Source organism: Anolis sagrei, chromosome 3 (assembly GCF_037176765.1).
Source record: "Anolis sagrei isolate rAnoSag1 chromosome 3, rAnoSag1.mat, whole genome shotgun sequence".
In the NCBI taxonomy this organism is placed as follows: Eukaryota; Metazoa; Chordata; class Lepidosauria; order Squamata; family Dactyloidae; genus Anolis; species Anolis sagrei.
In genome coordinates, this window is record NC_090023.1 from 10,021,488 (window position 1) to 10,034,326 (window position 12,839).

The following is a 12,839-nucleotide window of genomic DNA, read 5'->3' on the forward strand; positions in this document are numbered from 1 at the left end:
GGCATTTAAAGTGCTGTCAAACTGTATTGATATGACAGTATAGATGCACCTTAACTCCCAGGAGAGACTGAACTGAGTATTAGATGTACTGTGTATGTCTAGGAATGCATGCTCAAGGTTCCTCATAAAGACTCAATCTGTAAAAATGCCAGAGCTTAGAGTTAATATGACTGTTCCCATGCCGCAAAGATAAGCAGAAAGGGTTGCCAGAGGCTGGGTGTGACCTGGTGTAAACAGTATCTGCAAAATCAGTATCAAGTGAGGCAGAGCAAGGGAAGCTTCGGTCACTTTGCTATTCTGTACTACAGCTCTCACAATCCCTTATCACTGGTCATGTTAAGTGAAGTTGATGGGAGTTGTAGTCTAAACCATCTGCAGGAGAGGAAGTGTCCATAATCTAGCAGTAGGTTGTTGTGTCTCTCGAACTTATGGAGAACCTAAGGCAAACCGATCATGAGACTTCCTTGGCAAGATATGTTCAGAGGAGGTTTGCTTTCGCCTTCCTCTGAGGCTGAGAGAGTGTGACTTGCCCAAGTTGGTTTCCATGGCCAAGTGGGGATTTGAACCCTGAACTCCAGTGTGCAGATACAACACCGAAACCACTACACCACACTGGTAAGAATCTTATAGCTTTCCATATATTATTGGATTGGAACTCCCAGCAGCCCTAGGAAGCAAGTTGAGGAAGGCTGGGAGTTGCAATCCAACAACATATGGATGCTGAACTGCAAAGGCGATTAACGTCTCTGGGTCCGACAATGTGACTGTATGGTCAACATCTGCCAAAAGTTGCATTGAAGGATCTAGGGTGCATCTACATTGTAGAATTAATGCAGTTTGACACCACTTTAACTTCCATGTCTAAATGCTATGGAAGTTGTAGTTTCACAAGGTCTTTATTAGCCGTCTCTGCCAAAGAGTGCTGGTGCCTCACCGAACTATTAGTGCCTGTGCCGTTACACCCAGACGTTATAAAAATAAACTAAGATGTGCTGTTCTCTATGTCTGAGCGAACTGCTAGTGTCTTTCTTTAGAAGTTTGAGACATTCAGCAACTGAGACTATTAAAGGCTTTTGAACATCAAAAAAGGAATATTTATTCTTCAAAGTCCTTGCAGACTTGGCACTGTTCATCAAGGTTACAAACAGAACAGTCAATTGGTGAAGCAATAGAGATGATCTTTCTTTCCTTGAGTTACTAAGGTAACCTTTCCCCAAAATGGCAGATAAGATTCTGGAATCTTTCACCCTAACCCTGAGCTGCTATGGTTCAGAAAAAAAGCAGGTTTTTTCCCCTATCTATAGCTCAAGGTTAGCTTTGGAGATGAAGTAATGCTCAATATCTCAATACTAAATTTATCTATCTATGACTCAATCTTACTCAATATTTATCTATAGTATCTCAATCTATATCTGTTTCTCAATATCTATCTATAATATCTCAATCTTCAATAGTCTTAATAGTATTTACAATTATTCTCCCAGAGCTATCCTGACTAACCACCAGCACATTTGAAGTTAGGTTCTTGTAGGTTTTTTCGGGCTATAGGGCCATGTTCTAGAGGCATTTCTCCTGACGTTTCGCCTGCATCTATGGCAAGCATCCTCAGAGGTAGTGAGGTCTGTTGGAACTAGGAAAATGGGTTATATATCTGTGGAATGACCAGGGTGGGACAAAGAGCTCTCTGCTGAAGCTAGGTGTGAATGTTTCAGCTGACCACCTTCATTAGCATTTGAAGGCCTGGCTCAGCCTGGGAAAATGTTCTGTTGAGAGGTGTTAAGATGTGCCTGGTTGTTTCCCCTCTGTTGTTTTGCTGTTGTAATTTTAGAGTTTTTTTAATACTGGTAGCCAGATTTTGTTCATTTTCATGGTCTCCTCCTTTCTGTTGAAATTGTCCACATGCTTGTGGATTTCAATGGCTTCTCTGTGTAGTCTGACATGGTGGTTGTTGGTGTGGTCCAGCATGTCTGTGTTCTCAAATAATATGCTGTGTCCAGGCTGGTTCATCAGGTGCTCTGCTATGGCTGACTTCTCTGGTTCCTTCTCTAACTAACGAGGCAGGGGAGATTCCAAAATGGAGATCTCTTCCCTGGGAGAAAGGGCGGTCTCTAAACCCAAAAAGATACCTTCTAAGGCTGCAAAAGGCCTACAGACTGGTTTTCCAGCCTCTGAAACTGTTAACTTTCAGGGCTCTGCAGAGCTGCAGCATCCCTGGGAAAAATGCAAGGGGAAGCAACTTCAAGCAACTGTAAGGTAAAGCAAACCAGCCTCCTGGGAGACGGAACAGTGCCATAATTTCATAGCAATGAGCCATGACAGTTAAAGTGGTGTCAAACTGCATTAATTCTATAGTGTACATGCACCGATAGAGATCTCTACTCTCAATGAAGAGGGAGGGCTGGCTGTATTGGCTTTTCTGCTACCACCAAGTGAAGGCAAACTTGTAGAAAAAGTCACTGGATCTGAAGCGGAAGCCCTTCTCCATGGTATAGGCTTGGAAAGTGATCTGGTAACCTTTGGCTTCTATGTCCATTTTGATGCAGTCCAGCAGATCGGAGATGCTGGGTGAAGCATTCCAGGGACCAAACCTGACCACGGATTTCTTATACGTGTCCAAACTATTGAAGGTGTCTTGGCACCGGGCGAGGTCCTCCTCCGTCTTCACCGCACAGACCATGACGTTGGATTGGCGGGCGGCCACTGCTTCGGCCCGGGCGATGCGGATCATCAGCTCAATGTTCTCAGTGTAGCTGGGAACCCGGGCGAGGAACTGTTTCCTGGCCACCAGCTCCCCGAAGATCGGAGGGGAATCCTCCAGCTGCTTGATCAACGGCTCGATGTCGTAGAAGAGGGCTTCCTTGTAGACCTCTTGGACGCATTGATTGGGAACCTGGTTGCTCCGCAAGTATTCCAAGATGTATTTGAAATAGGTGCCAGGACGGTCGATGAAGTACCTCCCTTTGGAGTCAGTGCGAAGTTTGGACTGGCCGCCGGCAAACATCTCAGCCAGTTTGGAGCCAGGATGTTTCTTCAAGGTGCTCAAGGTGGTCGTGAAGATCTCCCCGCCGACATTCAGGTCTACAATTTGCTGCAAAACAAAAGGAAGGAGGGAATAACATAGATTAGATTTAAATATGGAGAGGAATAGTAGTGCGCAGCAGTGAACATTGGCATATTCAACTTGTGGTTTGCAAAGACCCCTAGATGCCTTTCACATGGGTGTGATCCTGGATTCATCGCTGAGCCTGGAGCCCCAGGTCTCGGCGGTGACCAGGGGAGCATTTACACAGCTAAGGCTCGTGCGTCAGCTGCGCCCATACCTTGGGAAGTCTGACTTGGCCACGGTAGTCCACGCTCTGGTTACATCCCGTTTAGACTACTGCAACGCTCTCTACGTGGGGTTGCCCTTGAAAACGGCCCGGAAGCTTCAATTGGTCCAACGGTCGGCAGCCATGATACTAACAGGAGCGGGACGCAGGGAGCATACAACCCCCTTGTTGTACCAGCTCCACTGGCTGCCGATCTGCTACCGGGCTCAATTCAAGGTGCTGGTGCTGGCCTATAAAGCCCTAAACGGTTCCGGCCCAAGATACCTATCCAACCGCATCTCGACCTATGAGCCCACCACGACTTTGAGATCTTCCGGGGAGGCCCTGCTCTCGATCCCGCCTGCTTCACAAGCACGGCTGGCGGGGACGAGAGATAGGGCCTTCTCGGTGGTGGCTCCTCGGCTGTGGAACATTCTTCCCGCGGACATTAGACTGGCTCCTTCCCTGATGATATTCCGCAGGAAATTAAAGACTTGGTGTAAAGAACCTCCGACAATGCTAATTAAACTGCCACCAAAATGTATAGAGACTCTGGTCTTAAAGTCTCTGTTTGTGTTGTGAGGTAATTTTGGTAGAGTGGATGCACAGAACGTAAAATTAAAGGAGATGAGGCAGTTTTAAAAACAAAGAGAACAAGTTTATTTTTAAACAAAGCGAATGGTTGCAATATTGAAGATGTTAAGCTTGGCATATACTTGATGGTTACAATATGAAGATGTTAAGCTTGGCATATACTTGATGGTTACAATATGACTTGGTTGCGATACAATTCAGACTTTTGATGTTACAACTTTTAAACTCTTGCTGTAGTGAAGCGCTTTATTATTCAGTGTTCCCTGCTGTGAATATTCTCACTGTTTGATCTATTCCTGATCAAATAACAGTGATCTCCAGTCTTCCACCGACTGGAGATCCTAAAAAGCCTCTGTTAGTTCTTTTTAACTAAAGCAATCTAACGAGGTTTCCCCCTTCAGCTCCCTAGCTGAAGAAATATTCACGAACACTAAAAACTAATACACTTCTTCACTCCTCAGAGTCTCTTCCCTGACTCTGCTACTCTCTCAGAGTCCCTATCTGACTCTGCTACTCTCTCAGGGTCTCTTCCTCCTGACTGAACTTAACTGTCACTTTCGAAAACCTTTTTCTCTCTAAGCTCCTCCCACCTCCTCTTCTGCCTTGTTTCCATGGCAACACATCTCTCACAGCTAGGCCGCTCCAGCCATAGGCAACCAATGTAAAACATAAATACAGTTATAAACACCTTATAATGAACACTTCTGTACACCTTCCCCCCCAGAAAAATTATTTTTGGACCATTCTCAATCCCGGAATGGCAAAAATAATTCTACATATTATCCAACAATATATACATACACAACATTTCTGAAAGGCAAACATATTATGGTTAAATACATTACAATTGCACATACATACAAACCTTTAACCTTACGAAATTCTAGATAAGGCGTCTGCAACTATATTCCGTTTACCTGAAACATGTTTAATTTCAAATGTAAAATCCTGTAAACATAAACTCCATCTCAACAATTTGTTATTCGTACCTTTCACATTATCTAGCCATTTTCAATTGTTGACATACTATATTCCTCAGAATGTCATTTTTTACTTAAAAACAAAATAGGTCTGTCCTCACCCTCTACATCTAACTCCTTTTCAATACACTCATTAATTCTCCCCGTGACCCTGTAGGGTGGAGATACTATAGGAGTTGCATCACCGGTGTTTATTTGATGCTGGACTCCCTGGACTTTCCCTGGCAAATCTGAAAATATGTCTTTATATTTACTCAAAACTTCCACAACCTCTCTTCGCTGTGGTTGGGACAATTCTATGTTCATTTCTACTCGATCCAAATTTTTGTACTGTTCACGATCACCCTCCCAAAAAGAAAAGGGACCGGATTCTTCTTCCGAAACAACAAAACATACATTAGCAGACCTTCCAACATAAGGCTTTAACATGTTTACATGTACTCTTCTTTCTACATTGGAATGTTCATCATAAATATCATAGTTTATTTGGTTGTGCTTCCTGGTGATCTTCCAGGGTCCCAACCAATCCAATTGAAGTTTGTTGGTTTTGTTGGGAGATAAAAATAAAACTTCATCTCCGATGTTGAAGATCTTTGGTTTAGCAGTAGAATCATAATAGTCTTTTTGTCTCTGCTGAGCCGCAAGCAAATGTTCTTGTGCAATGTCCCTAGCTAGTTGCATTGTTGCTTGAAGATCTTTTAAATACTCCGACACTGGAACTGGATCTGTTGCTGGACTTTCCTCCCAATATTCCTTTATCAGGTCTAATGGACCACGAGCTTTCCTTCCATATAGCAATTCAAATGGACTGTAGCCAGTACTGTCATGAGGGACGGTCCTGTAGGCGAATAACAGTTGTTGCAATTTGACGTCCCAGTCGTATGGCTTCTTTTGACTGTAAGACTTTATCATTTTGACTAAAGTCTTGTTCATATTTTCAACTAGTCCATTTGTCTGTGGGTGGTAAGCTGTTGAAGTCAGGTGTCTGATTCCACATAACTCAAGCAATTTTGACATAAGTCTGGAAGTAAATTGGGTTCCCAAATCCGAAACCAATTCTCTAGGATAACCAGTTCTTCCCCAAATAGATAACAGTGCATTTGCAATCGTTGTTGTCTCGATGTTAGTTAGAGCTACAGCCTCTGGATATCTTGTGGCGTAGTCAATCATGGTTAAAATGTATCTGTAACCACGTCTGCTTGGCTTACAAAGAGGACCCACTATGTCAATGCCCACTCTGTAAAATGGTTCTCCAATTATCGGCATAGGGATCATAGGAGCTTTAATTTTATCCCTTCCACTACTCAATCTTTGGCAGATATCACAAGACTGGCAAAACTCTTTGATCTTCTGGAATATGCCAGGCCAATAAAAGTTCTTAGTGATTCTCTTTGTGGTTTTCCTCACACCCAAATGTCCACCTTGAGGGTTTTCGTGTGCCACCCTCATCAGCTGTTCTCTAAAACTTTGAGGCACTACAATTTGATTACATGTCACTGATCCTTCTGTTGATTTCACATTTCTGGTTTCTCTATATAAGACACCATTCTTTAACACAAACTCGGAGGGCTGTCCTTTTGCCGATACTGTGGGGTTTTGAGCCAAAGCGAATAGAGGTCTCAGAGATTCATTGGCTCCTTGTTCCCGCCGAATTTCCTCAACTCCTCCCGTCTTCTTAACAAGCTCAGCAACCGTAGCGCTGGATTCCGGACTCTCATCCCCATCCTGTTGTATGGCAAAACACATGGCTTTTTGATCAGGGCTTCTGTTATTATATTCTTCCTCCTCACACGTCATCCTCCAGTTTTCAATCTTCTTAGCCAGATCATTTCCAATTAAACATCTGTATGGTATGTCAGGACTGACTGCAAAATCCCACATACCCTTCCATCCTCCATATTCTATTGGCAAAGTCACCACTGCTGTTGGTATCGCAGGTCCCAAACCTTTTAATCTTATTTCAGAGGTAGGCCGCTGAAATTTCTGAGGTATTATTTCTGGATGTACTATACATACTTCAGAGCCTGTATCTCGAAGTCCTTTCATGTCCTTGTTGTCAATGGAAATGGATTCTAAGTAATCTTTAGATGGGCTGTTTGACAAGATGAACAAACATTGTTTCTCTTGAGGCTCTGAATCTGAACTCTCCTTTGACAAAGTATCTGGTTCTGCCTTTTGTGTTTCTTTTACTTTATTCACAAAGAGGGTTGTTTTCTCTTTTCTTAACAGGGGACATTGATACTTTATATGGTTCCATTTTCCACACTGGAAGCACCTTCTTTTTCCCTCAGGAGCAGTTTGTCTTGTTACACCCTGCCTCCTCCAGATGGTGTTTTCTATGTCAGAACCCTTTTCTTGCTGTGGGCGCGTTTGTTGTTGATAAAATGGCTGCCTGTTTGTTCTTTTATCACTTGGCAGATCTTCCCTTTTGAATCCTTCTTTTAGGGTAATTATTTGATCTACCATAATCGCTGCCTCTACAATAGTGGATGGTTTGCGATCCTGAATCACCCAGCGAATATCATAAGGCACTAATTGAAAAAATTGTTCCAGCTTTAAAAGTTCTCTCAGCTGTTGGTAATCTTCCACCTCAGACGTCCTTAGCCAACTATCGAACAGTTGAGACAATTTAGAGGCCACCTGAGCAAAACTTTGGGTTTTATCTCTCTTTAGGGTCCTGAACTTAAATCTGTAGTATTCAGGAGTTAATCGAAACTCTTGTTGAATCTGTTTCTTAAACAGATCATAATCTCCATAAGACTCCTCAGGCATTTGTCCATAAATTTGTAAGAGCTTTCCACTTATCTGAGGCCTTAGGTATGTCATCCATTTTTCCTTAGCAACCCCAAAATCTCTACAACATCTCTCAAATGAGATTAGAAATTTCTCTGGATCGTCGTCCTTGGTAAATTTAGGGAATTTCTTCATCAAATCTGGGGTATCCACTCCAGATTTCCCTTCCTGGATGTCACTGGATGTTTGAGACAAAGCCAATCTTTGCTTCTGCAGCTCAAATTCCATTCTCTTCAATTCTAACTCCTGTTCTCTCTCTTTTTGTCTTTCTTTTGCCTCCATCTCCAGTTCTCTCTCTCTTTGTCTTTCTTCAAATTCTCTTTGTTTCGCCTCTCTCTCCATCTCCAATCGTTTCATCTCTAGTTTGTACTTATAAATCATTTCTGACATAGGCACTGGCTCTGTTTCTGCTTCAGAGCCCGAACTTCCTTCTTGGTCTCCCTCTGTTTCCTCAGCAAGCTTCCTCTGTCGCCTGGTAGCCATATTCCAATAACTTTTACCTCACAACTTATTCCTAAAATAATCTTAAGGCACTCGATCAGTTGTTAAACGTATCCCGTCGTCTGCCACCAAAAATTGTAAAGAACCTCCGACAATGCTAATTAAACTGCCACCAAAATGTATAGAGACTCTGGTCTTAAAGTCTCTGTTTGTGTTGTGAGGTAATTTTGGTAGAGTGGATGCACAGAACGTAAAATTAAAGGAGATGAGGCAGTTTTAAAAACAAAGAGAACAAGTTTATTTTTAAACAAAGTGAATGGTTGCAATATTGAAGATGTTAAGCTTGGCATATACTTGATGGTTACAATATGAAGATGTTAAGCTTGGCATATACTTGATGGTTACAATATGACTTGGTTGCGATACAATTCAGACTTTTGATGTTACAACTTTTAAACTCTTGCTGTAGTGAAGCGCTTTATTATTCAGTGTTCCCTGCTGTGAATATTCTCACTGTTTGATCTATTCCTGATCAAATAACAGTGATCTCCAGTCTTCCACCGACTGGAGATCCTAAAAAGCCTCTGTTAGTTCTTTTTAACTAAAGCAATCTAACGAGGTTTCCCCCTTCAGCTCCCTAGCTGAAGAAATATTCACGAACACTAAAAACTAATATACTTCTTCACTCCTCAGAGTCTCTTCCCTGACTCTGCTACTCTCTCAGAGTCCCTATCTGACTCTGCTACTCTCTCAGGGTCTCTTCCTCCTGACTGAACTTAACTCGAAAACCTTTTTCTCTCTAAGCTCCTCCCACCTCCTCTTCTGCCTTGTTTCCATGGCAACACATCTCTCACAGCTAGGCCGCTCCAGCCATAGGCAACCAATGTAAAACATAAATACAGTTATAAACACCTTATAATGAACACTTCTGTACACTTGGTTATTCAAGAAGGCGTTCGAACAAGAAATGCAATGATTGGTAATGACTATAGGAATGGAACAACGGAAATGATACTGGATTGTGGCCTGGACGATGAGACGACGCTGAATGGTTTTCGTAGTAATGACGATGTTTTTGTATAATGCTGGATTGTGAATTGTTTTATACTGTGTCTTGAATTTTCCTATGTTGTACACCGCTGTGAGTCGCCCCTGGGCTGAGAACAGCGGTATATAAGCAAAGTAAATAAATAAATAATACGTGTTGTCATGCCCAGTGTCACCTGTCCTATGTCTGTTAATTTCATGGTATAGCTATTATGGAAGCCCCTGGTGGTGCAATGGGTTAACCCTTGTGCCAGCAGGAATGCTGACCTGAAGGTCGATGGTTTGAATCCGGGGAGCAGGGTGAGCTCCCTTCTGTCAGCTCTAGCTTCCCATGTGGGGACATGAAAGAAGCCTCCCACAAAATGGTGAAACATCTGGGCATCCCCTGGGCAACGTCCTTGCAGACGGCCAGTTCTCTCACACCAGAAGCAACTTGCGGTTTCTAAAGTTGTTCCAGACATGGAAAAAAATAGCTACTTTGACAGATTCCTTTGCCATTGATTTAATTTACTGTTTTGTCACTCGAAGACTGGTGGATTGTTTTCTCTCCAGGATCAAAATGTCTCACGACAAAGCTGGGAAAAGAGAGGGGAGGAGAGAGGTTAACCTGGAGGAGGTGAGGAATCTCTGTTTATATTACAGGTGTTGGCATGTCATGACATATACATATGATTGATTATGGCACACGCCCAAATGTTGTTCATTATATACACATAGAATATATACTGTAGATACTTGAGTGTATGCCTAGTTTTTCAGCCTTTTTTAAGGCTGAAAAAGCCCCCCTCGTCTTATCCTCGAGTCAAAGTTATTTATTATTTTAGTCTGTTATTATTATTATTATTATTACATTTACATTATTTTATCCTATTATTATTATTATGACATTTATTATTTTACTCTATCATTGTTATTATTACATTTACATTATTTTACTCTATTTATTATTATTATGTTTACATTATTTTATCCTATTATTATTATTACTACTACATTTATTATTTTACTCTATTATTGTTCTTATTACATTTACATTATTTTATCCTATTATTATTATTATTACATTTATTATTTTACTCTATTATTGTTCTTATTACATTTACATTATTTTACTCTATTATTATTATTACACTTACATTATTTTATCCTATTATTGTTACATTTATTATTTTACTCTATTATTATTATTACACTTACATTATTTTATCCTATTATTACATTTATTATTTTACTCTATTATTGTCATTATTACATTTACATCATTTTATTCTATTATTTTATTGCATTTATTATTTTACTCTATTTATTATTATTACATTTACATTATTTTATCCTATAATTATTACATTTATTATTTTACTCTATTATTGTCATTATTACATTTACATCTGGGGGATCGCAAGGGGGTGTCAGATGGGTCACCAAAGACAATCAGAAAACATAGTATTTTCTGTTGGTCATAGGGGTTCTGTATGAGAATCTGATCAAATTCTGTCATTGGTGGGGTTCAGAATGTTCTTTGATTGTAGGTGAACTATAAATCTCAGCAACTACAACTCCCAAATGTCAAGGCCTATTTTCCCCAAACTCCACCAGTGTTCACATTTGGGCATATTGAGTGTTCGTGTAGAGTTTGGTCCAGATCCATCATTGTTTGAGTCCAGAGTGATTTCTGGCTGTAGGTGAACTGCAACTCCAAAATTCAAGGTCAGTGCCCACCCAAACCCTTCCAGTATTTTCTGTTCGTCGTGGAAGTTCTGTGTCCAAGTTTGGTTCAATTCCATCATTGGTGGAGTTCAGAATGCTTTTTTTAATTGTAGGTGAACTATAAATCCCAGCAATGACAACTCCCAAATGTCAAGGTCTATTTTCCCCAAACTACACCAGTGTTCATGTTTGGGCATATTGAGTATTTATGCCAAATTTGGTCCGTATCCATCATTGTTTGAGTCCACAGTGCTCTGTGGCTGTAGGTGAACTACAACTCCAAAATTCAAGGTCAATGCCCACCAAACCCTTCCAGTATTTTCTGTTCATTGTGGAAGTTCAGTGTGCCAAGTTTGGTTCAATTCCATCATTGGTGGAACTCAGAATGCTTTTTTGATTGTAAGTGAACTATAAATCCCAGCAACGACAACTCCCAAATGTCAAGGTCTATTTCCCCTAAACTCTACCAGTGTTCACATTTGAGCATATTGAGTATTTATGCCAAATTTGGTCCGTATCCATCTTTGTTTGAGTCCACAGTGCTCTATGTTCCATTGGTCATGGGAGTTCTGTGTGCCAAGTTTGGTTCAGTTCCATCATTGGTGGAGTTCAGAATGCTTTTTTGGTTGTAGGCAAACTATAAATCCCAGCAACGACAACTCCCAAATGTCAAGGTCTATTTTCCCTAAACTCCACCAGTGTTCACATTTGAGCATATTCAGTATTAGTATTTATGCCAAATTTGGTCCGTATCCATCATTGTTTGAGTCCACAGTGCTCTATGTTCTATTGGTCATGGGAGTTCTGTGTGCCAAGTCTGGTCCAATTCCACCATTGTTGGAGTTCAGAATGCTTTTTTGATTGTAGGTGAACTGTAAATCCCAGCAACTACAGCTCCTCCCCCCAAATTTGGGCATATTTTGTCCAGTGAATGAAAATACATCCTGCATATCAGATATTGACATTACGATTCATAACAGTAGCAAAATTACAGTTACGAAGTAGCAACGGAAATAATGTTATGGTTGGGGGTCACCACAACATGAGGAACTGTATTAAGGGGTCGCAGCATTAGGAAGCACTGTTGTAGTGTCTCACTCTTTGCAATGGAAGGAACTTTCTTATGTGGGGCATCAAATTTAGGGGTGCAATTTAACTCTCTTCTAAACCCTTGTCTTTTCTCACTCACCGTTTGGAGACTGTTTACATTTTGTTTTGGGAAGGATTTGGGTTCCGAGGAAATGCTCATCCTTCCTTCTGCCCCTCCAGGAAGACGGCCAGAGAAATCCACAGGTGTGTAGGCAAGACAGGTGCAGAGACTTATTTCTTGTTTCTCTCTCTGTAATCTCTCTCTATCAGAACCTGGTAGTAACTCATACACTTGCAGTGGTGTCTGTCCCGCTGCCACTCCGCAGCCACAGGTTACAAGTGCATTGGAGAGTCTGCAGGCGGAAGTATTTGTCACTCTTCTGGCAACGAGCCTTTTTGGAGAGCGAAGGCATTCATGCGCCAGGAAGGAAAGTAGCCGTCCAGCATTCTCACTGCTCCTTCTCTCCCACCTTCCTGACACACAAACACACACATTAGTCAGCTGTGACTAATAGCCAGGTCAAGAAATCAGTTCCTCCCATTCTCGACCCCTCCGAAGACACACAACTCAACTCGGTTGGCATCGCCTAAAGCACCACCTTTGTGTGAGTGTCATTTGCTGAACCGGTTACACCCTCATTCCAGGGCTTAATACCCAGCCTGACTTCTGCCCTTTTATTTTAAAGAAACAGTATGTTTACTTGGGGGGAAAGGTCGCAATTTAGTGGAATTATGGAGCAGAAGGGATTATCCCAGGCATGGCCCAAGGGTGTATCTGTACTATATAGCAGTTTGATGCTGCTTTAACTGATGAAGCGGACAACCCAGGAAATCCAGGAATCAATCTTCAGGAAGGGAGGACTTTTATTTGATTATTCCA

General features: G+C 41.6%; 1 protein-coding gene across 1 annotated transcript; it reads right to left on the bottom strand.

Annotated features, from left to right (window-relative positions):
- Positions 1-2,152: 2,152 nt before the first annotated feature.
- Positions 2,153-12,557, bottom strand: KCTD14 (potassium channel tetramerization domain containing 14). The gene is made up of 2 exons (XM_060766978.2): positions 12,060-12,557; positions 2,153-3,088 (listed from the first exon to the last, which is right to left on the bottom strand). Exons 1-2 carry the CDS (start codon positions 12,117-12,119, stop codon positions 2,420-2,422), a joined length of 729 nt encoding a protein of 242 aa, XP_060622961.2. The 5' UTR covers positions 12,120-12,557; the 3' UTR covers positions 2,153-2,419.
- Between the last annotated feature and the right edge of the window lie 282 nt (positions 12,558-12,839).